The sequence below is a fragment of the Ochotona curzoniae genome, unplaced genomic scaffold, assembly GCF_017591425.1.
Source record: "Ochotona curzoniae isolate NIBS_2020 unplaced genomic scaffold, NIBS_Ocur_1.0 patch81, whole genome shotgun sequence".
Classification (NCBI taxonomy): domain Eukaryota; kingdom Metazoa; phylum Chordata; class Mammalia; order Lagomorpha; family Ochotonidae; genus Ochotona; species Ochotona curzoniae.
In genome coordinates this window covers 501,264-529,252 of record NW_024467063.1, presented here as the reverse complement: position 1 = coordinate 529,252, position 27,989 = coordinate 501,264, and the positions used below count along the sequence as shown (strand labels likewise).

The 27,989-nt window shown below is 46.7% G+C and overlaps 1 protein-coding gene across 1 annotated transcript in view; it reads right to left on the bottom strand.

Annotated features, from left to right (window-relative positions):
- Window positions 1-22,977, bottom strand: part of LOC121168265 (WD repeat-containing protein 93-like) — a 32,381-nt gene extending 9,404 nt beyond the window's left edge. Inside the window, exons 1-11 of the mRNA XM_040998187.1 lie at window positions 22,687-22,977; window positions 21,934-22,126; window positions 19,664-19,728; window positions 11,820-11,898; window positions 9,377-9,492; window positions 7,392-7,430; window positions 4,613-4,697; window positions 3,720-3,894; window positions 2,066-2,142; window positions 1,554-1,640; window positions 513-632 (exon numbers count right to left, since the gene is read on the bottom strand). Of these exons, the coding sequence (XP_040854121.1) occupies window positions 513-632; window positions 1,554-1,640; window positions 2,066-2,142; window positions 3,720-3,894; window positions 4,613-4,697; window positions 7,392-7,430; window positions 9,377-9,492; window positions 11,820-11,898; window positions 19,664-19,728; window positions 21,934-22,126; window positions 22,687-22,977 (1,327 nt within the window). The remainder of the gene's footprint in view (window positions 1-512; window positions 633-1,553; window positions 1,641-2,065; window positions 2,143-3,719; window positions 3,895-4,612; window positions 4,698-7,391; window positions 7,431-9,376; window positions 9,493-11,819; window positions 11,899-19,663; window positions 19,729-21,933; window positions 22,127-22,686) is intronic.
- Window positions 22,978-27,989: the final 5,012 nt, after the last annotated feature.

The window sequence follows — 27,989 nt, the reverse complement described above, 5'->3', positions numbered from 1 at the left end:
TTTCCTTTCTAAACACACCACTGATTTCTGCACCTGTCAGGCTGAGTCCGGGGGACCCCACCAGGGTGCCGCCCACCTGGTCTCTCAGTTGCTGCCAGCTGCAGTGGAAGTGGCATAGCGGGTTAAAACTGCCTACTTTTAGAGTGTGGAGGCTTGGAGGAGCAGCTGCAGGGAGACCAGAGGACGCCTCAGCACTACACGTGAGTGTAATGGCACTATTCACCCTTCCAGGACCTAGCTGGGGACCAGACACACAACACGTACTTAGTGAATGCATGGGCAAGGGGAACTGCTGGGATATGGTGGCCAATGCATACTGATAGGTTGGAAGGAGGGAAGGAAGGAGGGAAAAGGGAGAGAAATTAGGGAACACAGGACAAACTCCCCAGGGTGGCTCTAAGAACACAGAGGAATGAGGCTGGCAGAAATTCTGGAGTTCATGACCAGCCAGCAGTGAGGTAGAGGCTGGCAGGGGCATGGGGAGTTGGTGGGGGGTGTTGGGGAGAGCTTACCTACCGCCAGGTCCCACAGTGAGAGCACGCCATCCTCGCAGGCCAGCACCAGGTAGGAGGAGGAGCAGCTGAGCTGGGAGACTGTGATGGGGGCAGCGCAGGGCCACACGCCCTCATGGTCTAGGAGGAAGACACACTCACCAGGCCTGCCCTGACCCCCAGACATCTGCTCAGCATGTCTCCCCAACTCCTAGTAGCCTGTGCAGGGGCTCTGCTCCTGCCTGGCTGCACCACCACCTACTTTGCATAATCTTAGCTCCTCCCCTGGGAAGGAAGGCACAGGTAGGTCGCACTGCACCTGTGCCAGTATTAACCAGGACTTCCTGGGTGCCGGAAGCTTTGCCAGGCACTTGACAGAACTCATAAGGGATCCAGGAAGGAGGTCCTGCCAGTTTGCTCCCATGGGGCTCCTGGGGAGGGAAGTAAATGATTTTTTTTTTTTCCCCAAGCCACACAGCCAGCCAGTACAGAGTAGAAACTAGAAAGGAGGAGGCTGCTGTGGATGGGTGGAAGGAAAAGAGCTAATCCCTGGTGACCCCCGTGTCACTTTTGAAGTTTAAACCAAACCCAAGTGTGCAGCCTAGGGTAGCCTTGGAGGGAGCCTGCCCATGCCACCCACTCCATGAGTCTGTAAAATTACAACCTGCTCAGTGCTGTTCACTGAGCCAGTCAGAGATGCTCTCGGTTTAGCTAGTCACAGCACACAGGCAACAGGAGTGCTTGACCAGGTTGTTCCTCCAGATGAGAGCCGGGGGTTAGGGCATAAAGCAGCTGCCCTGACCTTGCACAGCTTACAGACCCACAGGGTGGGCACCAAGGTTGATAGCATGCTTTTTCTCCTTGCCACTGAAGGAGTTCCACAGACCTGATCCTGGGCTGTGGCCCCATCAGACCTGCTGTCCTTCAGAAATGTGACAGACCTCTGAGGTCATGCCACAGCCACAGAGCCCCCGCTTGGGCCTGCATAGCTCTGCTCCCCTACAGTGATGCTGGCATGTTAGCCCCATGCTCTCAGGGAGAGCCCCCTCAGCAGGAGAATACCGGTTTTATCCTTCAGAGTTCTGTTCAGTGAGTAGAGGAAGAAATTGTGACTTCCGGTCCAGCGCACGCCAAGGACACAGGCTACTCCTGGGGAAAGGGAAGATGTGGGTGTCAGGTAACAAATGCGGGGGGGGGGTTGTCCAGGAAGCAGCTGCTCTGTAGTCTGACATGGCCTGTTCCAGCAGACAGCAGCTTGTTCTGATGGGTGAGCTTTCCAAGAAGGACTGGGCACCAGCAGGAGGGCAGGTGCCCTCTGGCTGCCTCCACGTCTTCTAAAAAATTCATGTCTTTTTGGCTGTCCATGTTTGCAATGCCAGCCTCTATGGAGGTTTCTCCCTGAAGACGGGACCAGACTCCATGGGTCAGGATGTTGATGCTGGCGGACCACAGATGCAAATAGACCCAGAAGCTGTGGCTCTGTCCCTCCCCAGCAGGCAAGTGTGCATGCCAGGGGCAGGTCTCTATGCTTAGTACCCAGGCAACCCCTCACCCCACCTGGCACACTCATTTACCTGAGGCAAAGGAGCTCTTGGCTTCCATGGGCACAGCAAATATGGGGCTGGGAAGGAAGAAGTGGAATGTAGCCAGACTGGGAAGGAAAAGAGAGAGGAATGAGAGTCAAAGCTGAGACATGGGGCTCAGCCCAGAAATGGGCAGTTAGTAAGGACTCTCCTGGAGCTCCAGGCCAGTTGGGTGGGACGTGTAGGCCTCAGATGTCAGGGTGGGCAGGGTGGAAGAACCAGCAGTGCCCCCAAGCCAGGACGGGCTGGCCAGAGGGCCCCGCCTCCTAGGAAAGACCACTAATGTTCTCATCAGATGGGCAACCCAACCAGTGCTGTGCTTTAAAAAAAAAAAAAAAGTCATGGTGTAGCAGGCTAAAGCCTCTGCTTTCAGCTCTGGCATCCTATACAGGCACTAGTTCAAGTCCCGAGTGTTCTACTTCCAATCCAGCTCCCTGCTCATGGCCTAGGAAACCAGCAGAAGATGGTTCAAGTGTTTGGGCTCCTGCACCCACATGGGAGACCAGGAAGCTCCTAGATCCTGGTTCATGGCTTCAGATCAGCCCAGCTTTGACCTTTGTGGCCATTTGAAGAGTGAATCAGCAGATGGAAGATTCTCTCTCTCTCTCCTTCTTTTTCCCTTTCAAATAAAAATAAACAAATCTTAAACAAAATAAATTATGTGAGGTGTCTGCCAATTTTTCAGGTTAACAGTTCTCCCACAATGGACAATTAACAGATTTTGAATAACTGACGTGCACACTCCCTCCATGCTGCTCACTTCAGGACTGGCAGCTGCGGTCACTGCTTAGCCCCGGCCGTGGTGTCTGGAAGTGAGCTGTCTCAGCCCACTGGAGAGCAAGACAGGGGTTATCACTTCCTGGAGAAACAAGAGCTGTGAGGAGAGCTCTTCCCACACAGCAGCTCCAGAGAAGACCCTGCAAAGACAGGGGTGTGAGTGGCTCTGTCGTTTTTAAAAATATATTTATTTATTCTATTTGGAAGCATTACAGAGAAGGGCTTGGTACAGTAGCCTAGTAGCTAAAGTCCTCATCTTGTATGCGCCAGGATCCCATATGGGTGTCAGTTCATATGCTGGCTGCTCCACTTCCCATCCAGCTCCCTGCTTGTGGCCTGGAAAAGCAGTAGAGGATAGTCCAAATCCCTGCACCCACATGGGAGACCTGGAGGAAGCAGATGGAAGATCTTCCTCTCTGTAAATCTGACTTCCAATAATAAATAAATAAATCTTTTTTTTTTTAAGTTACAGAGAAAGAAGGAGAGACCGAAAAAAAGAGTGAGAGATCTTCTGTCCGCTGGTTCACTCCCCAGTTAGCCTCAATGTCTGGAGCTATGCCAATCCAAAGCCAGGAGCCAGAAGCTTCTTCCATATCTCCAAGGCAGGTTCAGGGGCCTAAGGACTTGAGCTATCCTCTACTGTTTTCCCAGACCACAAGCAGGGAGCTGGATGGGAAGTGGAGCAGCCAGGACATGGGTCAGCATCCACACAGGATTCTGGCAGTTGCAAGGAAAGGAGTTAGCCACTGAGTCATCATGCCGGGTCCAAGAATGAGCTTTTAGATCACGCATGAACTCGGGTGCTGGGAAAAGAGCAGATCTGGGGCTGCCTGGCTTCCTGGTCAGGGACGGGGGTGTGGGGGCTCACCTGAGAGGCTGCTCCTCTTCCCCCTCTGTGTCCAGGAACTTCCTGTAGAATGTGTGAAACATTTCTGACTGCTGCTCCCACTGACTGTCCTTGATGAAGTGGTTCTGCCCGGAGCCCAGCCCGTGGCAATCCTCAATCTTTGCGAAAGCTTCCAGAGGGCTTTTAAACGGTGTACCTGGGTTGAGAATGACCTAGAATTAGCCAAACCACCTGGATCCCTATTTGGCTTTTCCCATGATCTGCCCTTGCTTCTGAGCCAGAAGCCCTCACGGACAGCCTCCGGCTCTTGCAGGTCTATGTCCAGGTGTCCATGTTCTTCTAGGCCTTGCCCCTAGCCCAGCCGCCCACAGGCCCTGGCAGAGAGCAGCCGCCCTCTTTCCTCCTGCAGCTTCACTCCTCTTGACTTCACTCCCACTTCTTTCAAACCTTGCCTAAATGTTGCCTCTTCCGTTAAAGCCTTTGCTGACTGCTTGGGTAGGATCAGGTCCTCCTTACTCTGTGTTCCAAAGGCCAACATGTTCCCCAATGCTGAACTTGTCATATCCTACTCCGATGACTTCCTCACACCCTTCCCTGGTAAACCATCAGCTTCCAGAGCACAGGGGATGTGACTGATAGCTCTTTGTATTTGGGCATTGTAGACACTTAGAAAACACTCATGAATGAATGAACACAGGTACAAGGGTATAGTTAACTGCACCCTGCTAACATTTTATTTTTGTTACAAGACCCTAGAACTTACAAGTTTTTTAAAAGTCCCTCTTCTAAGCTTACAATTTAAGTATTGCTGCAGTTAAACAGGGGGAAATGGGAAATATGGAGAAAGACAAAGAAGGAAAAATCAGGAAAGTCAATCGCAAAGGGAAAGAGTATATTAACAGAATATGACTTACCTGCAAGAGGCTTAGGTGGCTTGATCTTCATTATGTGAACAGGAAAACTCAGTTTAATATCTGCTTTGAAACATACATTCATATCCTAAAATAAGGAAAATACATAAATAATAAGGCAACAAACGAGATGAAACAAAATCACTTAAACTAATAATTCTTTTTTTTAAAGTTGTATTTGTTTTTATTACAAAGTCAGATATACAGAGAAGAGGAGAGACAGAGAGGAGGATCTTCCATCTGATGATTCACTCCCCAAGTGACCATAATGGCTGGTGCTGCGCCGATTTGAAACCAGGAGCCCAGATACTCTTCCAGGTTTCCCACACGGGTGCAGGGTCCCAAGGCTTTGGTCCATCCTCTGCTGCTTTCCCAGGCCACAAGCAAGGAGTTAGATAGGAAGTGGAGCTGCTGGGATTAGAACTGGCGTCCATATGGGATCCTGGCACGTTCAAGGCAAGGACTTTAGCCACTAGGCCACGGCGCCGGGCCCAAAACCACTAATTATAAAAGAAGGCAGAAAAAGAGGGAAAGAGGGAGAAACAAATATAGGACAAACAGCAAGTCAATATCAAGGTAGCATTTGGATCTAAGTGTATTAATAGTCACATTAAAGGTGCCTGGTCTAAACACTCCAGAAAAAAGGCTGAGGATGTCAGGTTTTATTAAAAGGCAAGACACAACTACATGCTACTAAAACACAACACCAGCATCTTATATTGGTGGTAGTTTGTGTGCTGGCTGCTTCACTTCTGCTCCATTTCCTGGATAATGGTCAGGAAAAAGCAGTGGAGGACATTCAAAAACGTTTGGAACCCTGCCACTCATGTGGGAGACGTAGAAGCAGCTCCCGGCTTCAGGCTTCAACCTGGCCCAGCCCTGGCCATTGCAGCCATCTTGGGAGTGAACTAGTAAGTGGAAAATCTCTCTTTCATCTCTCTCTGTAACCCTGAATTAGAAATAAAAATAAATCTTCAAAAATTAAGCAAGGGCCTGCCACTGTGCTATGAGATGCTAGCTTACAGTGCATCTCATAACACCGGGCTCTGGCTGCTCCACTTCTGATCCATCTCTCTGATAATGTTCCAGAAAAATTAATGGAATATGGCCCAAGTGGTTGGGCCCTGTACCCAGCTGAGAGACCCAGAAGAAGCTCCTGGCTATGGACTGGCCCAGCTCTGGCCATAACAGCCACCTGGGGAGTGAACCAGCAGATGGAAGATCTTTATCCACCCCTTCTCTTTCTCTGTGATGCTATCTTTCACATAAATAAGTCTTGCAAAAAGTAATCAAAAGAAATCTGGAATGGCTATACATAGAATGCTTTAAGAAAAAGACCACATCAAAGTGTCAATCAGACATAACATTCAAATTACTATGCATCTCAAAACAGTTTTAAAACACACGAAAAAGAAGAAGAAACAGACAAAATCTACAAATATAAAAGACATTCAGGAGACTGGCACAATGGCTCAGTGGCTAATCCTCCATCTGTGGTGCCAGTATCCTAAATTGGTGCCGTTTTGTGCCCTGGCTGTTGCACTTCCATCCAGCTCTTTGCTTATGACCTGGGAAAGCAGTAGAGAATGGCCCAAAGCCTTGGGACCCTGCACCCACTTGGGAGGCCGAAGAAAAACTCTTGGCTCCTAGCTTTAAATAGGCTCAGCTTCAGCCACCGAGGCTATTTGGGGAGTGAATCAGCAGATAGAAGATTTTTCTGTCTCTCCTCTCTCTGTAAATCTGCCTTTCCAATAAAAACAAATGAATCTTTAAAAAGAAGAGAGACATTCAGTGACTGACAGAATAATCAGACAATAAGTCAGAGAAGACACAGCAAGGATATAGGAAACATTATGAATAACTTGGTCAATAACAGCAGAGTACACATTCTATTCAAGTGCACACAGGATACTTACAAAGACAAATCATATTCTGGGTATAAAACAGGGCTCAATACATTTAAAAGAATGTAGAGCTTATAAAAGATGCTGTCTGATCATAATTGAATTAAATCAGAAACCAATAAAAGGAGAGATATCTATAATAGCTCCAATATTTAGGCATTAAAAAACATACTTCTAAGAAATCCGTTGGTCAAAGAAAACATTTAAATACATTTAGGAGGTATTTTGAATTGAATGAAAACATACCAAAACTTAAAGGATGCAGCTAAACCAGTACTTAATATTTATAGCACTAGACACACATATCAGGAAAGAAGACATATCTCAAATCAGTGACTTGAAGAAAGCTAAGGACGAGGAAAAACCTAAACCTAAGGCAGGCAGGTTGAAAGAAACAATTTTTAAAAAATCATATTGGGGTGCAGGTTAAACCACCACTAATGACAATGGCATCGCATACTGGTGTTCTTAGAATCCTGGCTGCTCCACTTCCAGTCCAGCTCCCTATTGATGTGCTTGGGAAAGCAGCAGAGGATGGTCCAAGTGCTTGGGCCTCTGTATCCTTGTGGGACATGGAGGAAGCTATCAGTTCCTGGCCCAGCCCTCCTGCCTACTGTGGCTATTCGTGAACTGAACCATCAGTTAGTTAGAACATCTCTTTGTAACTCTGCCTTTCAAAAAAATAAACTTTTTTTTTTTTTGGATAATCATATTGGACCTCAATGAGACAGAAAGCAGAAAAACAAGAGAAAATGCGTGAAACCAAATAAATAAACACTAGTTATTTTATGATTTGTAAAACAAATTTCAAATAAAGATGAAAATCTCTAAAAGGCAGCTTACACCTCTCTGAAAAATTTGTTGTTCAAATTTCTTACCGTTTCTACATTATCTGGAGTAATGTGACCGAGCATGCTCTGGGGAGAAACATGAGAAATTAATTCATGGATATGAAGCAATGGATACGTGCTCCCTCCTCCCTTCAATCCTCCATGATGCTTGCTCTGTCCCCTCCTCTCCTCTACACACCCCTTCCTCTTGCAAGCAGCAAGTTCACACGTTGACATGGCGGGTTTGCTGGATTTTAACATTGAGTTCCTGAATTCCAGAAGCAGCAGCAGCCAGGCTGCCCTGCTTTGCTCTCAGCACAACCCCTTCCCCCAGGATGGCCAGAAAGAGGATCAGCTTGGCCAAGGGAGCAGGGAGGAAGAGCCCCAGAGGACACAGGCGAGGTTGGGTTGTCTGTTCAACCTGCTGTCCAGAAACGGAAACAGCCAAAACAAACAGCGGGGAAGGATTTCACAGGACAAAATATAAAAACAAAACAGAGGAAAACGTGCCAAGGATTCTTTAAAGAGGTGGCTTCATTTGTCAGTTGTTTGTTTTCTGATACAGCCAAGAAGCAGTAGGGTACCCTAACATTGACAATCCCTTGATGTAGTGGTGTTCGCAGTCTACAACATGAAGGCGTCTAAGAAGCTTTGTGGACGCCCAGCTGTGCATTTAGTGCATCTTAAACATTTTCAATTACTTGTTGTTGAGTAGAATCATCTCCTACAGAAAACCACTGCTCAATGCTTGTGTCATCTGCCCCATACGCACTCTCTAACACCTTTGGTCATGGCTTCTCAGTGCACCAAAAAAGATCTGCTGGGTCCAGTACAGCAGTCTAGTGGCTGAAGTCCTTGCCTTTCATGCGCTGGAATCCCATATGGCCGCTGGTTCTAATTCAGGTCACCCCACTTCCCATCCAGCTCCCTGCTTGTGGCCTGGGAAAGCAGTCAAGGACAGCCCAGAACCTTGGGACCCTGCACCCATGTGGGAGACCTGGAAGAGGCTCCGGGATTCTGGCTTCGGATTGGCACAGCTCTGGCCATGGCAGGCACTTGGGGAGTGAATCAGTGGATGGATCTTCCTCTCTGTTTCTCCTCCTATATATATATGACTTTACAATAAAAACAAATAAATTTTTTTAAAAAAATGGATCTGCTTGGCACAGAGTCTGACTCTTTGGGATTGGCTGGTTGGAAAGAAGCAGAAGATACTGGTTTTAATAACCCAGAAAAGTATTATCTACTGAAGAGAAAAGGATTTTCAGGTGTAAATATAACAAAAAAAAAAAAAAACACAAGGTAGTGTGCAAGAAGTGTCACAAAATCCTGTGAGAGTTCAGGGAGGGAGTTCTCTGGGTTGACAGCCCCGGGGACTCAGGACCCCATTCCACTCACCAGGCATCCACTGAGCCAGGCTCTGTGTGAGCTCAGCACACACCAGTCTATACTACTCAGAATCCTGCTCCATCTCCAGCATCTAATAGCGTGGGTTTTAAAGGGTTACTGAACTAGTTAGTGTTAGTTGTCAGAAAGAAAGATAGTAAGACTTGCAAGCTATCTGTTCTGGGGGGGAATTATATCTTAAAGACCTAGCACAACGCTCAGGCACCCCCATGCCATTCAGCTGAAATGGCAGCGCTCCTGCCTTCTAAGAATAATACGAAGAACACAGACATATTCCTGTACACAGAGAACAACGCCCTTACTCTACAGTCTGAGAACTGCAGGGGCATCTGAGGTGTAAAGACACACCTTCAGTCAGGAGGCAGTGACCTCGGACCAGGCCTAAGGACTCCCTCCCGCATCCACAGGAAGGCCAGGGAGTGGTCCTGGTGAGGAGGCCACTCCCAGCAGAGACACTGAGATTCCAGTAACTTTTATCACTGTGCTTTAACCACAGCATATGGATCTGCAAGGCTTTGAACAGCGTTCCTGCTGTCTTCTCAAGAGGCTTCATCCATCTTGAAATTCTAGGGAAAATTCAGACGTGAATGTAGCAGGGTAAGGGCCAGTGCACAGATGTTTCGTACCAGTTGCAGCTGTCCGACTTTTTTCTTCGAGTTTTGAGCAAGTTGGTAGTGTTCCACTTCCTTGAGCCAAGAGTCCTTGGGCAATTTATACACATCCAGCCAAACGTCTCCACCTCCTGCATTGGGAAACCAAGGAATCGTTGAGCAACAGCAAGAAGGTAACATGTTTTTTCTGATTTCTCAGAAGCACTGGCACGAAAACCATGCACTCCTGCCACAGGCACCAGTGGAAGGGCAGCTTGGACAAAGTGCTGGAGGGGGGCTCAGCAGGGACCATTGCGAGTCCTCCTGCCCCTGTATGCCTCGTACAGCACAAGGGAATAGGCGCTTCTCAGAGCACTCATGCAACACAGCTGCCCACCAGGCTGCCTGTTCTGCCCCGCCTCCTAGGCTACAGATGGCAAGCTCCTCTGATCTGCCATCCCCTGGTCCTCCCCTGTCTGGAGAGGAAGGCGGTACAGGTCAGCAGTGGAGAGGAAGAAGCAAGGGAGGGTCAGAGTCGGGAAAGAAACACCCAGGTCATTCTGCCCGGCTGGTATCAGAGGAGATGACAACCTCCTCTTCTTGTTACAGAGACAGGCTGTGTCTGTCCTGAATGCCTGTCAGTTGGGGGAAAGTGTCTGCCCACGAGCTGACTCTCCACCAAATATTTCCTCAACAGAGCACTCATCTTTACGCCTAATGCCAAACTTCTGCATGCTGAACTGTGAGAGTAAATGGGCCTCATTTTTGGTTGCATGCTTTGTGGGTACTTGGGTATTAGCAAGCTTGGAAAACAAATGGAACTGGCACAGAAGTGTTCTTGGACTCATGAAGCATTATCTAATCTCACATCTCTCTTTCTCAAGCATATAGCTCTTTTGAGAGGTCACGGGCAAGGATGCACATGGAGGCCCATGTGCTATTTGTCCAAATAGTTAAGAGTGAACTGTAAAGATGAACATCTGTGGCAACGTCTGTCACCACAGTAATTGCAGCAGGCAAGGTCCAGTGGTAAGTGTGGAAATTTCTCTTTTTTTTTTAAAGATTTATTTTATTTTTATTGGAAAGTCAAATATACAGAGAGGAGAGATAGAAAGATCTTCCATTCGATGATTCACTCCTCAAGTGGCTGCAACGGCTGATGCTACGCCGATCAGAAGCCAGGATCCAGGAGTTTCTTCCAGGTCTCCCGTGTGGGTGCAGGGTCCCAAGGCTTTGGTCCATCCTCTGCTGCTTTCCCAGGCCACAAGCAGAGCGCTAGATGGGAAGTGGGGCTGTCAGGATTAGAACCGGCGACCATATGGGATCCCGGTGCGTTCAAGGCAAGGACATTAGCCAGTAGGCCACGGCGCCGGCCCAAGTGTAGAAATTTCAAAGGAGAAAACAGACATGTGCAGAGTCTGTAAGTACCTCCCCAACATGATCACTAGTTCCTGAGACAGATGTCCATTCTCTTACCTACCTCTGCAGGTGAGGCCACAGCCATCCCTCCCTGGGTAGGGTGAGGACTCAGGGACCTGCTCTTTGAGAGTGTGGCACGGGAACCTGGCAGGCACCCCTTGATCAACCAGATGAGGCTCCTTTCAAGTGAGGCACGCTGGCTGGTACACACCTCTCAGAATGATCTAACGCGAGGCACAGCAAACCCCAGCTAGATCACGAGAGAACCGTCAGACAAATAGAAACTTGAGGGGCATTCCACAAAGTCTGAGAGGTACCCTTCAAAAGTGTCAAGGTCACGACAAAGGAGAAGACTCAGAAACTGAGACAGACAGGAATAGACTAAGCAGATATGAGGCGTCCTGGACTGAACCCTGGAGCACAAATAAAACAATAAAAAATAAAAAATAAGGGCCCGGTGCGATGGCGCAGTGGTTAAGGTCCTCGCCTTGCATGCCCGGGATCCCATATGGGCGTCGGTTCTAATCCTGGCAGCTCCACTTCCCATCCAGCTCCCTGCCTGTGGCCTGGGAAAGCAGTTGAGGATGGCCCAAAGCTTTGGGACCCTGCACCCGTGTGGGATACCTGGAAGAGGCTCCTGGCTTCAGATTGGCTCATCTCCAGCCATTGCAGCTGCCTGGGGAGTGAATCATTGGATGGAAGATCTTCCTCTCTGTCTCTCCTCTCTGTATATCCGCCTTTTCAATAAAAATAAAATCAATCTTAAAAAATAAATAAATAAATAAAATAAAAAATAAAAAAAATAAGGAGTAGAGACCCAGTGAGAATCTGAGAATCTGTAGTCACTGGTATTGAACTAACATTTCCTACTCTGGCAAACAAAGCACAGTCCCACTGGGTGTTGAGGTCAGGGAAGCTGGGCCTGGGGAAGGGTTTCTCTGTATCTCTTTTGCAAGTCATCTGAGCACCTGAAATTCTTCCTAATAAAAGGTCTGGGGTGGTGGGGTTTTGTAATCGACTAGAGAAGACTGCAGATCTAACAGCCTCTGGTTAATCTTGCCTTGTATGAGGAAGGCAGCAAAGTCCCCTCCTTGAGCGAGCTCCATCTTTATGCAGGTGGTTTGCTTGCTGGAGTCCTCCTGAAGAGAAAAGAGGAGTGGATACAGAGAGTCAGCCGGGGGCAGTGCGCATGCCCAGCGGGTGCACGGGGGGCCTTCTGTGGGCCAAACCCAGAGCAGAGGACTAAAGCCTGGGACGTGAAAAGATGCCTGACTGCTTTGGCCCTCCTACGCTGGGACATCTCTGGACAGGATGGTACATGAACAGGCTGCACTTACACGACTGCCTAGAGGATTTTGGACTTCTTTCCTGGTTTTTTTTCAAACACTCAGATTTGTAGCATGCTATTGGATCTCCTGGTCAGATATGCAAGTCTCAAAGCCCGTGCTGGTCCTCTGTTAGTCAGATGAACTGAAATGTTTGCTATGGAACACTGAGACTCTGGTGGTTCCTAGACTACACTCAACACTGAATGGAAGCCCAGGATGAACAAATACTAAGGCAAGTGTGTGCCTGCAAAACTTTCAAGCAAGATGACAATGACTAGAGGCTGCCACTGTGTAGTACAGGAGATTAAGCTGCTGCCTGGGATGCTGGCATCCCATATGGTCATGTTTGAATCTTGACTGCTCTACTTCCAATCCAGCTCCCTTGCTAATGCACCTAGGAAAGCACTGAAAAATGGCCTAAGTGTTTGGGTGCCTGCCACCTGTGTGGGAGATTAGATGGAATCCCAGGCTGCTGGTTTCAGCCTGGACCACCCTTGGCCACTGTGGCCATTTTGGCAATGAACCAGTGGGTAGAGGATTTCTCTCTGTCACTCTGCATTTCAAAAATTAAATAAATCTAGGTATTTTTTTTAAAAAAAAAAAAAGATGAGAGAGATAAACTCTATACAGTTTATGCTACCTTTAAAGAGCCTGGAAACTACTAGAAAATAAACTAGACTCTAAGCTTATAAGATCCCTAAGTTTAAAGAGATCTTGTCGAGGACCCGGCACAATGACTCAGTAGCTAAATCCTTGCCTTGTAAGCGCCAGAATACCATATGGACACCGGTTCACGTCTTAGCTGATCCATTTCTGTTCCTGCTCCCTGCTCGTGGCCTGGGAAAGCAGTCGAGGATGGCCCAAAGCCTTGGGGCCCTGCACCTGTGTGGGAGACTCAGAAGATGCTCCCAGCTCCTGGATTCAGATTGGTTCAGCTCTGGTAGTTGCAGCCACTTGGGGAGTGAACCAGTGGATGAAGATCCTTCTGTATCTCCTTTTCTCAGTAAATCTGCCTTTCTAATAACAATAAACACATCTTTTTTAAAAAGGAGAGCTTGTTGAACATTTTTTAAATATACAAATTTGTTGTCATGAAAATTACATTGTTGTTATGGAAGTTTCAAACATACACAAACAGAAAGTAGTATTATAATTTCAACAATTATCAATAGATGATAACTCTTATCATCCCCCAAACCTGCTAAAATTACGCTTTTCAACTTAAAAGATGAACAATATTCCTAAATGCCATCTAATATCCAGTCTATTTTTAAAGTTTCTTAACTGTATCATAAATATCATAAATGCTAAACAGCATAAACATTTTTGTGAAAAGGTTAGTCTTTTCACATTTAAAGATTTATTTTTTTTTCTTGGAAAGGCAAATTTACAGAGAGGAGAGACAAAGACCTTCCCCTGCTGGTTCACTCCCCAAATGATTGCAACGATTGGAGCTGAGCCAATTTGAAACCAGGAACCAGAAGCTTCTTCCGGCTCTCCCAGGCATGTGCAGGGTCCCAAGGACTTGGGCTATTTTCCATTGATTTTCCAGGTCTTAAGTAGAGAGCTGGATCAAAAGTGGAGCAAATGGAACACAAACCATATGGGATGTTTGCTTGCAGGCAGAGGCTTAGCTAGTTGAGCCATCACACCAGTCCAGTCTTATTACTTTTTTAAAAAACACATTATTTTTATTATTTTTTTAATTGGAAAGTCAGATATACAGGGAGGAGGAGAGACAGGGAGGAAGATTTTCCATCCAATGATTTACTCTGCAAGCAGCCACAGAAGTTGGAGCTGCGCTGAACTGAAACCAAAGCCAGGAGCCTCCTCCGGGTTTCCCACGTGGGTTCAGGGTCCCAAGGCTTTGGGTTGTCCTTGACTGCTTTCCCAGGCCACAAGCAGGGAGCTGGATGGGAAGTAGGGTTGCTGGGATTAGAACTGGCAGCCATATGGGATCCCAGCACGTTCAAGGTGAGGACTTTAGCCGCTAGGCCACCATGCCGGGCCCAGTCTTATTACTTTAAAGTTATTTATTGGGTCTAGTATTGTGACTGAACAGGTGAAGCTGCTGCCTGTAATGCTGGCATCCCCCGTGTCCTGGCCCTTCCACTTACTTAATGGCTTCAAAAAGCAGCAGAGGATGGTCCAAGTTTTTGGTCCCCTGCAGCCACATGGGAGACCTGGTTAAAACTCCTGACTTTTGGTTCAACCTCATTATTACAGTCATATGGACAAAAGATCAGCAGACAAAAGATCTCTCTCTGCAGCTCTACATTCATATAAATAAATAAATCTCCTAGAAAATAAGTTATTTATTTAAGCGGCAGAAAGAGTCAGATAGAGGACTCCCATCTGCTGGTCCACTCCTCGAATGCTTGTAATGAGGTTAAAGCTGCGAGCTAGAAACCCAGTCCAGATCCTACATGGGTGCACATGCTATGTGAACACCAGTTTGAGTCCTAGCTGCTCCACTTCTGATCCAGATTCCTGCTAGTGGCCTGGGAAAGCAACAGAGGATGGTCCAAAGCCTTGGGTCCCCGCACCCACTGGGAGACCCAGACGGAGTTCCAGGCTCCTAGCTTTGGCTTGGGCCAGCTCTAGCCATTGTTGCCATTTGGGGAGTGAAATAGCTGATAAAAGACCTCTCTCTCTTCCTCCATCCCCCACCTTATAATTCTGACTTTCAAATAAACAAATAAGTCTTTTAAAAACACAGGTACATTGAGGCTTTTTATTAAACATGGTTGTTATTATCAAATAAAGACAGCAGATGCTATAGGGACAAAGCAGTTATGTGGACAACAGTCGGAAAGCAAGCACGTAAGCTCTCTGGTTCTCATTGTCTTCATTTTTTATCGCCAGTCCTTGCTAGTGGGATGGCTAGGTTATCTAGGGGCAGAGACGGGGCACCCAGCATTTTCAGCCGAGATGGCAGTCAACTTCTCAGCTGGTGGATTGGTCACTGCTTCTTTTTCTCAAGGTCTGGGGTCTTCCAGGTCTGTAACTGACCCAGGCCTCTTCTCTGGATTTTCTTCCTCCTTGTTGCCTTATTAGGAGGTGAGGAGGGCCCCTGTGGCACTGTAGTCTGGAACCCATCACATGTGTATTCAGTATCACTGGTCTACCTTGTCCTCCTGTGCCCCAGTTGTCTGTGCCCTCTGCATCCTCTGCTGGGCACATGATTACAAGAGTGGTCGCCTGCCAGGTGCAGGATCCTCACACACGGTAAGCTGGGAACCATGGCCTACAGCAGGGCCAAGCTTCGAGGAGCAGTTTAACCTTTGGTCCTTTTCCCTACTCTCACTCTACTGTGGATTTTGCGGGATCAGCCTTGCCAGCAGTGTGCACGGTGTTTGCATCGGCACTCACGGGGGCTATGGGGCAGCGTGTCTACTGCCTGGCACTGGAGTGCTGCTAGGCCCTGTGATGGGCTGCCTCTGCACCCTTCCCCAAAGCTTCAAACTCCTCATGTACTTCTTATATCATGAGGGCCCTTCCTGGGTTACTTTTCTGTGACTTTCTGCTGCTCAAGTGCTGTTGTGAAACCGTATTTGTTCCTTATTCCTTACACTCTTTTCCTCATCACAGGTGGTGCTGATTTGTGGTCCATGCTGCAGGTGTGGGCAATGCCAAACCAGGCTGCTGCTAGGTCTCAGCCTCCTTGTGCAGGGCTGCAGCGACGGTGACCAGGGCCAGTCCTCCTGGGAGTCACTCTGGCCAGGTATGCCAGGACTGCTGTTGGCTCCCCAGGGCCCATTTTCTGCCCCGGCTCCCCTTGAACACTACTTGTATCTTTTGATGAGCAGAAGCTTTACATTTTTAACAGCCTCACATACACTAGAGCTGTCATGATATAATAAACGGTGCGTCTTTTCTTTAAAAATGTTATTTTCAATGTATTTGAAAGGCTGCTTGGTGGGGGAAGGGAGTGAGAAAGAACAAGAGTCACTTGTTCACTCCCCAAATGCCCACAGCAGTCGGGGCCGGGCCACGCCAAGCCAGCAGCCTAGATCTCAGTCAAGACTCCCATAGGGTGGCAGGAACTCGAGTTCTTGAGCCATCATATGCTGCCAACCAGGGTGTGCATCAGCAGCAAGCTAGAATCCGGAGCAGAGCAGCTGCACTGTGAACCGACACACTGTGATGTGGATGTGGACATCTGAGACTGCATCTTAAACTGCTACACCAAATGCCCGCTCAAAGCCACTCATGCAACATGTATGGTGGGGTGCTGGGGTCCATGCAGTGGGTGTGGATGACATGAAGGTGTGAAGAGAACAGCTCCCCTGTTGGCAGGTCTTTAACAATGTATGCTGTCTCGGCCGCAAGAGCTCAAGAATATTTATACCAACATCATAAAACATGCTTCCAAACTAGTTTAGGGTTGTTAAATCTGTGGTTGTAACGGGAATTTATGTTTAAGACTTTTTCTTAAAGATTTGTTTATTTTTATTGGAAAGGCAGATATACAGAGAGGAGGAGACAGAAAGGAAGATCTTCTGTCCAATGATTCACTCCCTAAGTGGCCGCAGTGGCTGGAGCTGAGCCAATCCAAAGCCAGGAGCCTGGAACCTGGAGCCTCTTCCAGGTCTCCCATGCGGATGCAGGGTCCCAAAGCTTTGGGCCATCCTTGACTGCCCTCCCAGGCCACAAGCAGGGTGTGTGGAGCAAGCCGGATGGGAAGCAGGGCTGCCGGATTTAGAACTGGCGACCATATGGGATCCCAACGCGTGCAAGGCGAAGACTTTAACCACTACGCTATTGGGCCGGGTCCTGTTTCTGATCTTTATGTTTCTCCTTCTGTGATATATTTTCTCCTTTAACTGACTAAGATAGGTTGTAAAATGAGGAATGAGGTAGGAATGTATTACTGATTCATATGTGCTATGAACTGAGAAACTCCTGGCTTCAGGGTCAGATGGATAATGCTCTGCTTTAAGGTGAAACAATTTGCAGAATTATCTTTGGAAACACCCACTTGACCATGACATAAAAAGTCTGTAAGAGTTTGTGACTGCTTCTGTATAAATAAAGGGGACAGCTTTCTTGCATTGTCCATTACGATCCTGAAATTGTAGTGGTCCATCTTTTCTCTTTATCTCTTTTAAAATGCCGACTCCACACACCCTTCTTGAGCTCCGAACTCGGCTGGAGCTCCAGCAGTGGGGTTAGTTTTGACACATGTGCACCTCTTTGAGAGCATCACCACAGCCAAAACCGTGAACACGTTCCTTTGTGTAGTCCAGGGTGAGAATGGATGTTTTCTGTTACTGTTAGTTTGCATGTTCTAGAATTTTATACAAATAGAATCCTACAGGATGCTTTCTTTCTGCTGGATTTCTACTTGGCATGACGCATTTGAGATCTGTCGGTGTGGCTACGCACCCTAACGGCTCATCCCTTTCATGAACAGCAGTATCCAGGCACTGTTTAGGTGGCTTCCGGCTTGGGGCCGAGACAAACCAAGCTGCTCATGTCATTATAGTGACCCATGCTGTCCTTTCTCCTCAGTAAGCTCACTGGAGAAGAAATCACTGCATTGGATGCTAAGTGTAGATATTCAACTTAAAGCTTCATTTATTTACTTGAATGTCAGAATTACAGAAAGAAGAGAGAGAAGCAGAGAAAGAGACCTTCCATCGCCTTAATCACTCCCCAAGCGCCCGTCCTGGCCAGAGCTGGGCTGGTCTGAAGCCAGGAACTTCTTCCAGGTCTCTCACACCGGTGCAGAATCCCAAGGCTTTGGGACTTCCTCCACTGTTTTCCCAGGCTACAAACAGGGAGCTGGATGAGAAGTGGAACACCTGGGACATGAACTGGCACCCATATGGAATGCCAGCACTGAAAATGGAGGATTAGCTTAATATACTACTGCACCGAAATGAATATTCAGTCTTTTCAAAAGCTACTTAAGTAGCTGTATCAAATAGAATAAGTAGTGTGTTAAAGTTCCATTTACTCCACACCTTGGCCAGCCCTTGCTACTTGTATCCTGTATATTTCCTTTGGTGAACTGTTTCTCAAATCCTTTATCCATTAAAAAAATGCTATTTCATTAGTTTTGAATTTTGAGGGTCCTAGTCTCCTTATTCTTTTATCAGTACCTTTTGTGGAACAAAATTTCTTAATTTTCAGTATTTTCTCTTATAAGTTATGCTTTTGACATTGTAACTAAAAATAAAAATTTTTTTTTGCCTAATATGAAGTCACAAAGACTTTTTCCTGTTTTGTTGTATAAATTCTATAGCTTTAATTTTACCAACAGGTGTCATTCATTTCGAGTTGAGCTTCACGCATGATACAAAGAATGGGTTTTATTTCTGATGAATCCAATATTGGTATTTTCTTTAATGCTTAGCACTCTCCATGGCCCAAAGGTTGAAAAGATATTTTCTGTTTTTTTTTTTTTTTTTTTAAGAATGATACTTCAGCCTTTTTATTTAGGTCTAAGATCCAACTAAAGTTAATTTATATATATGGTATAGAATAAGATTGATTCATTTTGTTCATTCTCTATTTCTAATACCATTTATTTAAAGTATCTTCTTTATCAAATTGCCTTGGTAGCCAATTAAAGTTTTTAACAAGGCAATGTATAGTTAAGAAATAGTCTAAATAATATCTTCTTTTTTGAAATTAATTCAAACACCACTTTTGGGGGTGGGTGAGGATAGCAGTTAAGATGGCTCTCAGGTTCCTGCAGCCCCTGTCAGAATACCTGTGCTCAGATCCCAGCTGTTCCGCTTCTGACCCAGCCTCCTGCTGAGGCATACTCTGGGAGGCCGCAGGTCACGGCTCAAACACCTGGATCCCTGTCACCCATGTGGGAGACCCGGATTGAGCTCCCAGCTCCTGGAAGCATCAGGACCAGTGATTGCAGGCAATTGGAAAGTGAACCGGTGGATCTCGATCTATTTCTGTCCTTCTCTGCCTCTCAAACAAATACTGAGAACCCTCACTGGAGTGGCCAGGCAGGTGTTAGGATTAAGAGAAACAAAAAGACCTGTGCTCTGCCCCGGGGGGCTTACGTCCCAGAGAAGCAGCTGTGATGCAGACCAGCAGGGAGGGTGCAGAATTTGTGACTGAACTGCTCTTCTGTCTGCACAGCACAAAGGAATCAGCTTCTTTTAGCTTAGCAAGAAACACGTCTTACCAAAGGAGATGTCTGAGCTGGTTTTGAACAATGAGAAATTTAATGGCTAGAGTGGGTCTGGAGATTAGGAGACTGTCCCAAGCAGAGAGACACCACAGACACGTGAACGGGAATGGGATACAGACTAGGGAACATGGAAACTTTTTAAAATCACTTATTGGACTTGTTGGTCTGATGCTCAAGAGAAAAAAAATCTGAACTGGAGTTTCATAGTCACTAGCTCTTCCTGACAACAGGATGAACAAATTGGAGGCCTTCACGCGTACCCTCTAACGGGAAAGACACTGGATTCGCCATTTGGGAAGAGGCTTCCTGGCAGGGAGGTCTTGATATCTTCCTAAGCCAGCACTGCTGTCACTGTCTCCTGCTGAACTTCCTTTGGCTTCTGGCTCAGTTAAAAGTCAGAGAACAGACACTCACCGCTTCATTGATGGCTTTGATCAGGAAAAGGCAATCCTTACACAAATAGAACAGCCTAACGATGCCTGAAACAGAGAAAGAGGTGGGAATCTAAGACAGACATGTGAGCCAAGGAAGAGCTGCAATTTTCTTTCTTTCTTTTGCTTACTTACTATAGAGACCACGAACCCCCAGCCACTGGTTCATTCTCCAAAGGCTGGCAAGGCCGCTGGCTGGGGCCAGGGCTGGGAGCCAGGAACTCAATCCATGTGTCCCACCTGAGCAGGTGGGACCCAGTTACTTGGGTTTTCACTGCCTTCCAGGATTTGCACTGAACAGGAAGCCAGGGGCAGGAGCTGGCCCCATGTACTCTCATATGGGTATCTAAAGCTCAGCCACATGCCTCCACAGAGCAGAAGTGACCATGATGAGTTCACATGTTCTCGGGCCTCTACTGGACCCTAGACTGCCCATGTCCATTGCTCTCCCTGCTCTGCTCTCCCTCACCTGGTATGCTTCATCCTTTCCTCCTTCCTGGGCTCCTGTCTACCCAGGCCCCACCTGCTCCTCCTGATAGTCTCGTGAGGCACGTCAGCCACACCAGTCCATGTCCCGGGTCAGCATGGTGCCCACTCTGTTTCTCACTGTCTCCTGTGTACAGTGCCTTCCTCCTGCTAGCTCTGGGATCCTTTGATGGAAAGGAGCATAACTTACTTCACAACTCCAACAAGCTCCTCATGCACCTGATTGTCTTAATAATTCTGTCATTCTCTCATTCAACCTACTGTATGACTCACATGACTAAGAGATTCTTCCTGTAGGTATTTCTCCCACATATTTACACCTGCTTCTAAATGTGTATAACAGATCCTGAAAAGGCATCTGGCCCATTATCTGTGAAAAGTCAAACTCAATCCAATAAAGATTCATGGGCATGTGCTCTAGACCAATGAATGTATTAGAGACATCAAGATGGTATGCCTTCTAAATCATTGTGTTGAAGGTTACACAAAGCAAAATGCAGCATGACAAATATGTGTGATCCTAGGTGGACACTGAATACAGCAGTTAAGATACTCATCAGAAGGACCTGATGTGATGGCTCAAGGGGTTAATCCTCCACCTCTAAGCACCAGAATCCCACATGGGCACTGGTTCACATCCTGGTTGCTCCACTTCCCATGCAGCTCCCTGCTTGTGGCCTAAGAAAGCAGTGGATGATGGCCCAAAGCTTTGGGAACCTGCACCCACATGGGAGACTGGGAAAAAGCTCCTGGCTCCTGCCTTCAGATCAACTCAGCTCAGGCTGTTGTGGCCATTTGGGGAGTGGAACAGTGGATGAAAGATCTTTCTGTTTGTCCTTCTCTCCATAAATCTGCCTTTCAAAAAAAAATAATAAATCCTTCCTTTTTTAAAGATTTTTTTTTTATTATTTTTTATTGGAAAGGCGGATATACAGAGAGGAGAGACAGAGAGGAAGATCTTCCGTCCGATGATTCACTCCCCAAGTGAGCCGCAACGGTCGATACTATGCCGATCCGAAGCCAGAAGCCTCTTCCGGGTCTCCCACGCGGGTGCAGGGTCCCAAAGCTTTGGGCCGTCCTCGACTGCTTTCCCGGGCCACAGGCAGGGAGCTGGAAGGGAAGCGGGGCTGCCAGGATTAGAACTGGCGCCCATATGGGATCCCGGGCATGCAAGGCGAGGACTTAACCACTTGCGCCACCGCACCGGGCCCAATCCTTCCTTTTTTAAGAAAAGATATTCATCAGGAGACACCTGGGTCCCAGACTGGAGTGCTTGTTCCCCATTTCAGCAGGCCTGCCAGTGCAGACCCGGGGGGAGCAGATGATGGCCCTAAGGGCTGGGCACTTGCTACTTGTGTAGGTGACCTGGAATGAGTTCCTGCTTCCTGTCATTTGGGGAGTGACCCAGGGGATGGCAACATGGTCTCTGCTTTTCAAGCAAATACATTTTTTAAAATAGATGCAGGGTGTGGACCCCAGGGCCACCATGCCTGACCTGAAGTCTCACTGTGTTACTTCCTTTCCACATTAACTCAGTAATTTAATGAACATGCCTGTTGGCGCTTCTGAACAGGGATGAAAACCTGCACTTTCCTACAGGAGCTCCTGTGAGAACTAAACGGCCCACGGATACACAATGGCATTAGTTATTTCTTCAGAAGTCTGGAGAACTCCCACGCCCAGACCCACCCACACCTGAAAAGGAGATTAAAGTGAACAACAGTTCCTAAGCAAATGTATATCAGGCTTAAGAAGAACAACAAATACCCAATTCATCCACAGGAGCAATGAGCATTTCATTCCCCAAATCCATGGCCCAGATGGAAGTGACATCAACCTTAAATTTCTCCCAAACAAATATTCGTTTAGCATTGTACAGATTATAGATGGAGAATCCTTTGGCTCCTCCAATGAACAGATAGTCTTGGGAAATAGCCATACAATTGGGTGTTTTGTTGAGCTGGGAAAATGAAAACAGAGAAGAAAACGAATTATTGTCAGTTCTCATAGACTTCAAGTAATAATGAAGCTAACTTTTCAAAGTAGACATGGTGGTGGTGAGAGCTCTTCCTACACACATAACCCCCAACCACAGCACCCATCTAAAACTCCACCCCAACAACTGGGAAATTCACAGCATCCCACTTTTAGGAGAAAGAGGACAGAAAAAACAAATGAGTTGAGGATAAATGCGCAATCACAACACTTACACATGACCACAGGCCCTGTCCGTCATTTCTAAAGTGTTCTGTGGGAAGAATTTCACTCAAGCTCAATCATCAAGCCACAGACTGGATTAATGCACTAAGGAAGACTTCTCAATATCCACAGTCAAGCAAAGAAGGCCTTTTGTACAACCCTCAGTTAACCAGAGTCAGCAGTGTGCCTAGCGTCTTTGAGAAATGCACCTGTCTTGTTGAACCATGGCTCCTGGCAGGAAGTCTTGCCAGGGATCAGGTGTTTTCGATTACTAACGTTCTTCAGAGAGGCTGGACTCAGAGGTAGCCACCGGCTCCATACCTGAATTTCTGCAACAGGAGGGTAGACAGTGGGCTGCACCCGGTTCCTCTCGGCTTCCCTCAGCGCCTCTCTCTCTTCAATAGCTTCCCAGGTCTGGTCAAACACAAGGTTCACCAGCTTGTCGATCATTCGGTACGGCTGAGGCAGAGATTTCAGCTCCTGAGAGGGGTCCTTGAAGACATAATCTGCATCATCATCCTCAGGCCAGTCCTTCTCTGCTGGGAACGGTACCTCCAGTGGTCCCTTTGGCGGCCTACTCTTCGCAGTCCGACTTCCTTTGTGGGCTGCCATCATCCCCAAAGGCAGCACCGGAAACTTCAGGGAAACTCTGTTAGGCTGCTAAGAGGAAACAAGCCAAGGAGCTGTGACAGTAAAAGGACTTGGGGAGAGCAACAAGAAGCCAGGGTGCTCCTCTTTCCCAACACAACAGCCGACAGGATGGTTCCAGGGATTGGCATTTTCCTCACTTATCACAGGATTAGTATAGTCTTTCTAGGATTGGGCTTTCATGTTGGTAAGGATATCAGGTCAGAACCTGCCAGGCCAGTGGCAGTGACACGTGCTGTGATGGGGGAGAGAAGACAGATGTCCTTATCTTGCCTTTCTCGATCTCTGAATTAGGAGTAGACAGCTGAAAAAGCTACTGCCCGCCCTCCTTTCACCCTCTGCCTCCTTCACCTATGCCTTCTCTTGGCTCTCTGTCTCTACAGATGTCTGCACTCCTGCCAGCTGGGCCACAAGCCGCACTTCTCCCTCATCCCCAGGCAGGTGCAATCCATGCCCTCCCGATCCCCTCTGATGTGTCCCCTGCTCTCCAATTGCTACCATCACGAGTTTCACAGGTACAGTATTCAGAGCCACCAGAACTGTTTGAGAAATTGTTTTAAAAAACGTGGACTTTTAAAAATCCCACAATTATGACCCTGTAAATAATTAGTTAGAAAATATTTACAACTGTGCTTTAGAAATCCAACAGTCAGGCCCGGCGGCATGGCCTAGTGGCTAAAGTCTTCACCTTGAACACCCCAGGATCCCATATGGGCGCCGGTTCTAATCCCAGCAGCCCTGCTTCCTATCCAGCTCTCTGCTTGTGGCCTGGGAAAGCAGTCGAGGACGGCCCAAAGCTTTGGGACCCTGCACCCACGTGGGAGACCCGGAAGACATTCCAGGTTCCCAGCTTTGGATCAGCACAGTACCGGCCGTTGCGCTCACTTGGGGAGTGAATCATCAGACGAAGATCTTCCTCTCTGTCTCTCCTCCTCTCTGTATATCTGACTTTGTAATAAAATAAGTCTTTCATTAAATGTTTTTTTAAAGTTATAGAATCTTAAATCCAAACATTTAATGAAAGACTTAGGGCTCAGCTGAAGATGGCGGGTACCGAGTGGTGCAGGGCCTTGCACTGCTAGAGGCCCCAGGCATCTCACGGAACCCCGCTGCCATCACCCTTCCCTTCAGCTACTGAGGTCACTTGTGATGTGGCCACTGCCTGAGTTTGACCAGGTGAGATGACAGCAGGAGAAGCAGCACCTGAAGGGATTATAGTGGTTCCCCAAGGCCACCCAGATCCAGGAATAATGCCTGTTTCCACCAGGGACACAGGAAAGCCTCCTAATTTTACAGTGCCGTTAGAGGACTCAGAAGGATCTTACCTCGGTAGGCAGATGTATTATTCATATCATCAATGCTTCTCTGAAAGCTCACCAAATTTTTGAAGTTATAGCATCAAACAAATTGTTTCAAAGTAAATGTATCCTAGAATAAAATCCAAGACTATTTGTAAGAATGTACAATTATGCATTATTCACTGAAGTAAAATTCACACTGTCCGGGGTCCTTAGAGGTAGAAAGACAAGACAATATTCACCAAAGTAAAAAGGAAAGCCAACTGGGTCTGGTGTGGTGGCCCAGTGGCCGAAATCTTTGCCTTGCATGAGCTGGGATCCCAAATGGATGCAGGTTCTAATCCCGGCAGCCCTGCTTCCCATCCAGTTCCTTGCTTGTGGCCTGGGAAAGCAGTCAAGGACAGCCCAAATCCTTGGGACCCTGAACCCACATGGGAGACCTGGAGGAGACTCCAGGCTTCTGGCTTCGAATCAGGACAGCTCTGGCCATTGCAGCGCTTAGGGAGTGAATCATTGGATGGAAGTTTTTCCTTTCTGTCTCTCCTCTCTCTATATCGGATTTCCAATAAAAATAAAATAAATCTTAAAAAAGAAAAAAGAAAGAAACAGATGAAAGTCCAAAGTCAGGGGCCTGCCTGGCTGGCCTCAGAGTAGATGACCATGGCAGTGCATGTGACAGTTAAAGATAGGCTGCCAGAAAGCTCATGGCCAGGCTTGCTCTAATTGTAACAATCTATTCTCAAGGTCAGTAAGCACAAGGAGAACTCCCTTAATCCCTGCCAAGGGTAGCACCCTGATGATCTAACCACCTTCCACCAGGCCCTGCCTCTTAAAGGTTCTACCACCTCAACTGCCAAACTGGGCACCAAGCCTCCAACACACGAACTTTTGAGAGACACAGCAAATCACAGTATTGGGGATGAAGACTAAGTCTGGAAGCAGCCATGGGAAAAAGACATGTTATATACAGAGAGACAGAACTAAGGGCAACAGATCTCTTGAAGGAAACATCCATGCACGCCAGAAGAGAGTATTTTTTTTTTTTTTGGTTCCAAAAGAGAGAATTTCTTGGTACGAAAGGGAAAAAAAAAAAAAAAGCTTTCACTTCTACAATTCCATGTCTCTAAGACATAGTTTCCCAAAAAATGAAGATGAAGTAAATGCTTTTTGGATATGCAAAAACTGAAAGAATGAACCACAGCCAATCAGCACTACATTATGTTAAAGAAAGGCTTTCAGGAAGAAGGTCATGATAGTTAAAAACATGAGTCTACACAAAGGAATGCACGCCCTGGATGCAAGTGGGTAAACATGATGTTTTTCTTCTTTAAATCTCTTTCAAAAGGCTAAAACACAAACAAAAATACCAATGTGGCATGAGTTTAATAATATATGTGAGGAAAATATGATAATAATATACAAATGCCAGGAGAGAAATGGAAATGCACTAATGTCTGAGGATAGATGACAGATTAAAGATGCACACTGCAAACTCAAAACCAATAACTAAAATAAAAAAACAGTTACAGCTAATAGACCGACAAGAGATCAACAAAACCATAAAAATAACTAAAGTGGGGGAAAAAAGATAAAAAAGAATAGAAAAAAAACCCAAAGAATAGAAAACAGCCAGATCTCACCATATCAATAATACATTAAATTTCAAGCTTCCAATTGAACGGTAGGGATTCTTAGATAAGACAACAAGACAATACGTGCTGTGGACCAAAATATCACTTAAATATAAAGACATACGGACCTGGCAAAAATGGTTCAATGGTTAAATCCTCACTTCACAAATGTTGGGATTCCATATGGGCACTGGTTCATTTCCCAGCTGCCCCACCTCCCATCCAGCTTCCCGCTTATAGCCTGAGAAAGCAGTAGATGATGGCTCAAAGCCTTGGGATCCTGTTTCTGCATGGGAGACCCAGAAGAAGCTCCGGCTCCCGCTTTGGATTGGATCAGCTCGGCTCTGGCCATTACAGCCATTTGGGAAATGAACCAGCAAATGGAAGATCTTTCTGTCACTCTTTGTCTTCATAAATCTGATCTGACTTTCCAATAAAAACAAATAAATAAATCTTTAAAAAAAAAAAAAAGCTGAGTGGCTATATCAAACCTAGCATGTGTCAGAGCAAAGACTCCAGGGATCAGGTTCATCTCATAATGGAGAAGGGATGAATTCATCAAGACAGTACAATATCTAAACATTCATGTACCTTGTAATAGCTTCAGAACATATGACCAGGGCATGGCACAGTAGCCTAGCAGCTAAAGTCCTCACCTTGCTTGCACCAGGATCTCATAAGGGTGCCAATTCCTATCCCAGCTGCTCCACTTCCCATCCAGCTCCCTGGTTATGGCCTGGGAAAGCAGCAGAGGACAGCCCAAAGCCTTGGGACATTGCACCCTCGTGGGAGACCTAGAAGATGTTCTGCTCCCTGGCTTTGGACTAGCTCAGCTTCAGTTTTGTGGCCACTTGGGGTGTGAGCCAGCAGATGAAAAATCTTTCTCTCTGTCTCTCCTTCTCTCTGTAAATCTGACTCTCCAATTAAAAAATAATAATAATTTTAATTGTAAAAGCCCCCACACAAAGCTTAAAAGAAGCCCAAGGAGAAACAGACAAGTCCACAACTGCAGTCCTCTGCACACCCTCCTCCTGACACGGGCGTACCTTGTGTTAGTGAGCTGCAGAGAGAGTGGGCTTTATCATGTAAGGCTTGAGGCAACGCCAGGCGAGCAAACTTGTCAGCACCATGCTTCCCACAGCATGTGCTACGTCATGCCTCTGCATCACATTTTAATAATTCTCACAATATTTTACACTTTTTCATTCTTACTGTATCTGTTACACTGACCCATGGTCAGCGGTCTTTGATGTTACTGCTATAATTATATTGGGGTATCAAAAACTATGCCCACATAAGATGGCACACTCAGTTGATAAATTCTGTGTGTTCTGGTTGCTGTTCACTTATTTTGTTCTTGCAAGACAGCAATACTGAAATTAGGACAAATCTACTGCTAAAGGGTCATTAAGGATTCAGGTGATAGGACCAGTCACACCTCTCTTAGTTTAAATCAAAGCTAGAAATGACTAAGCTTAGAGAGCCATGTTGAAAGCAAAGATATGCTAAAATGAGGTTTTGCATCAACCAAGGTGTGAATGCAAAGAAGTTCGTTTTTGGTGGGTTTTTTGTTTTGTTTTATTTTGTTTTGTTTTTAGCTTATTTATTTGAAAGGCAAAGTGACAGTGACAGATACAGGGGCAGAGGCAAACAGAGAGAAAAAGAATCTTCCATCCTGGTTTACTTCCCAAATGGCCACTAACAGCCTGTGCTGGGCCAAACCAAAGCTGTGAGCTATAAACTCCATCCCAGCCTCTCGGGTACACGAGCCACTTTTCACAGCTTTCTCGCAAGCTGTATCAGAAGCAGAGTAGCTGGGAACCCATTGGAACTCTGATATGGAATGTTGATGACACAAGCAGTGGCCTAACCAGTTACGCCACAATACTGGCCTCAGCAAAAACTTCTTGGAGGAAATTAACTTTTTTTTTTTTTTTAGTGAATACATGGATACTAACATTAAGTCAAACAGCTTGATGGGTGGATATGGAGAAAGTTTCAGTGGTCTGCTTAGGAGATCAATCAACCACAACATTTAGCCAAAGCC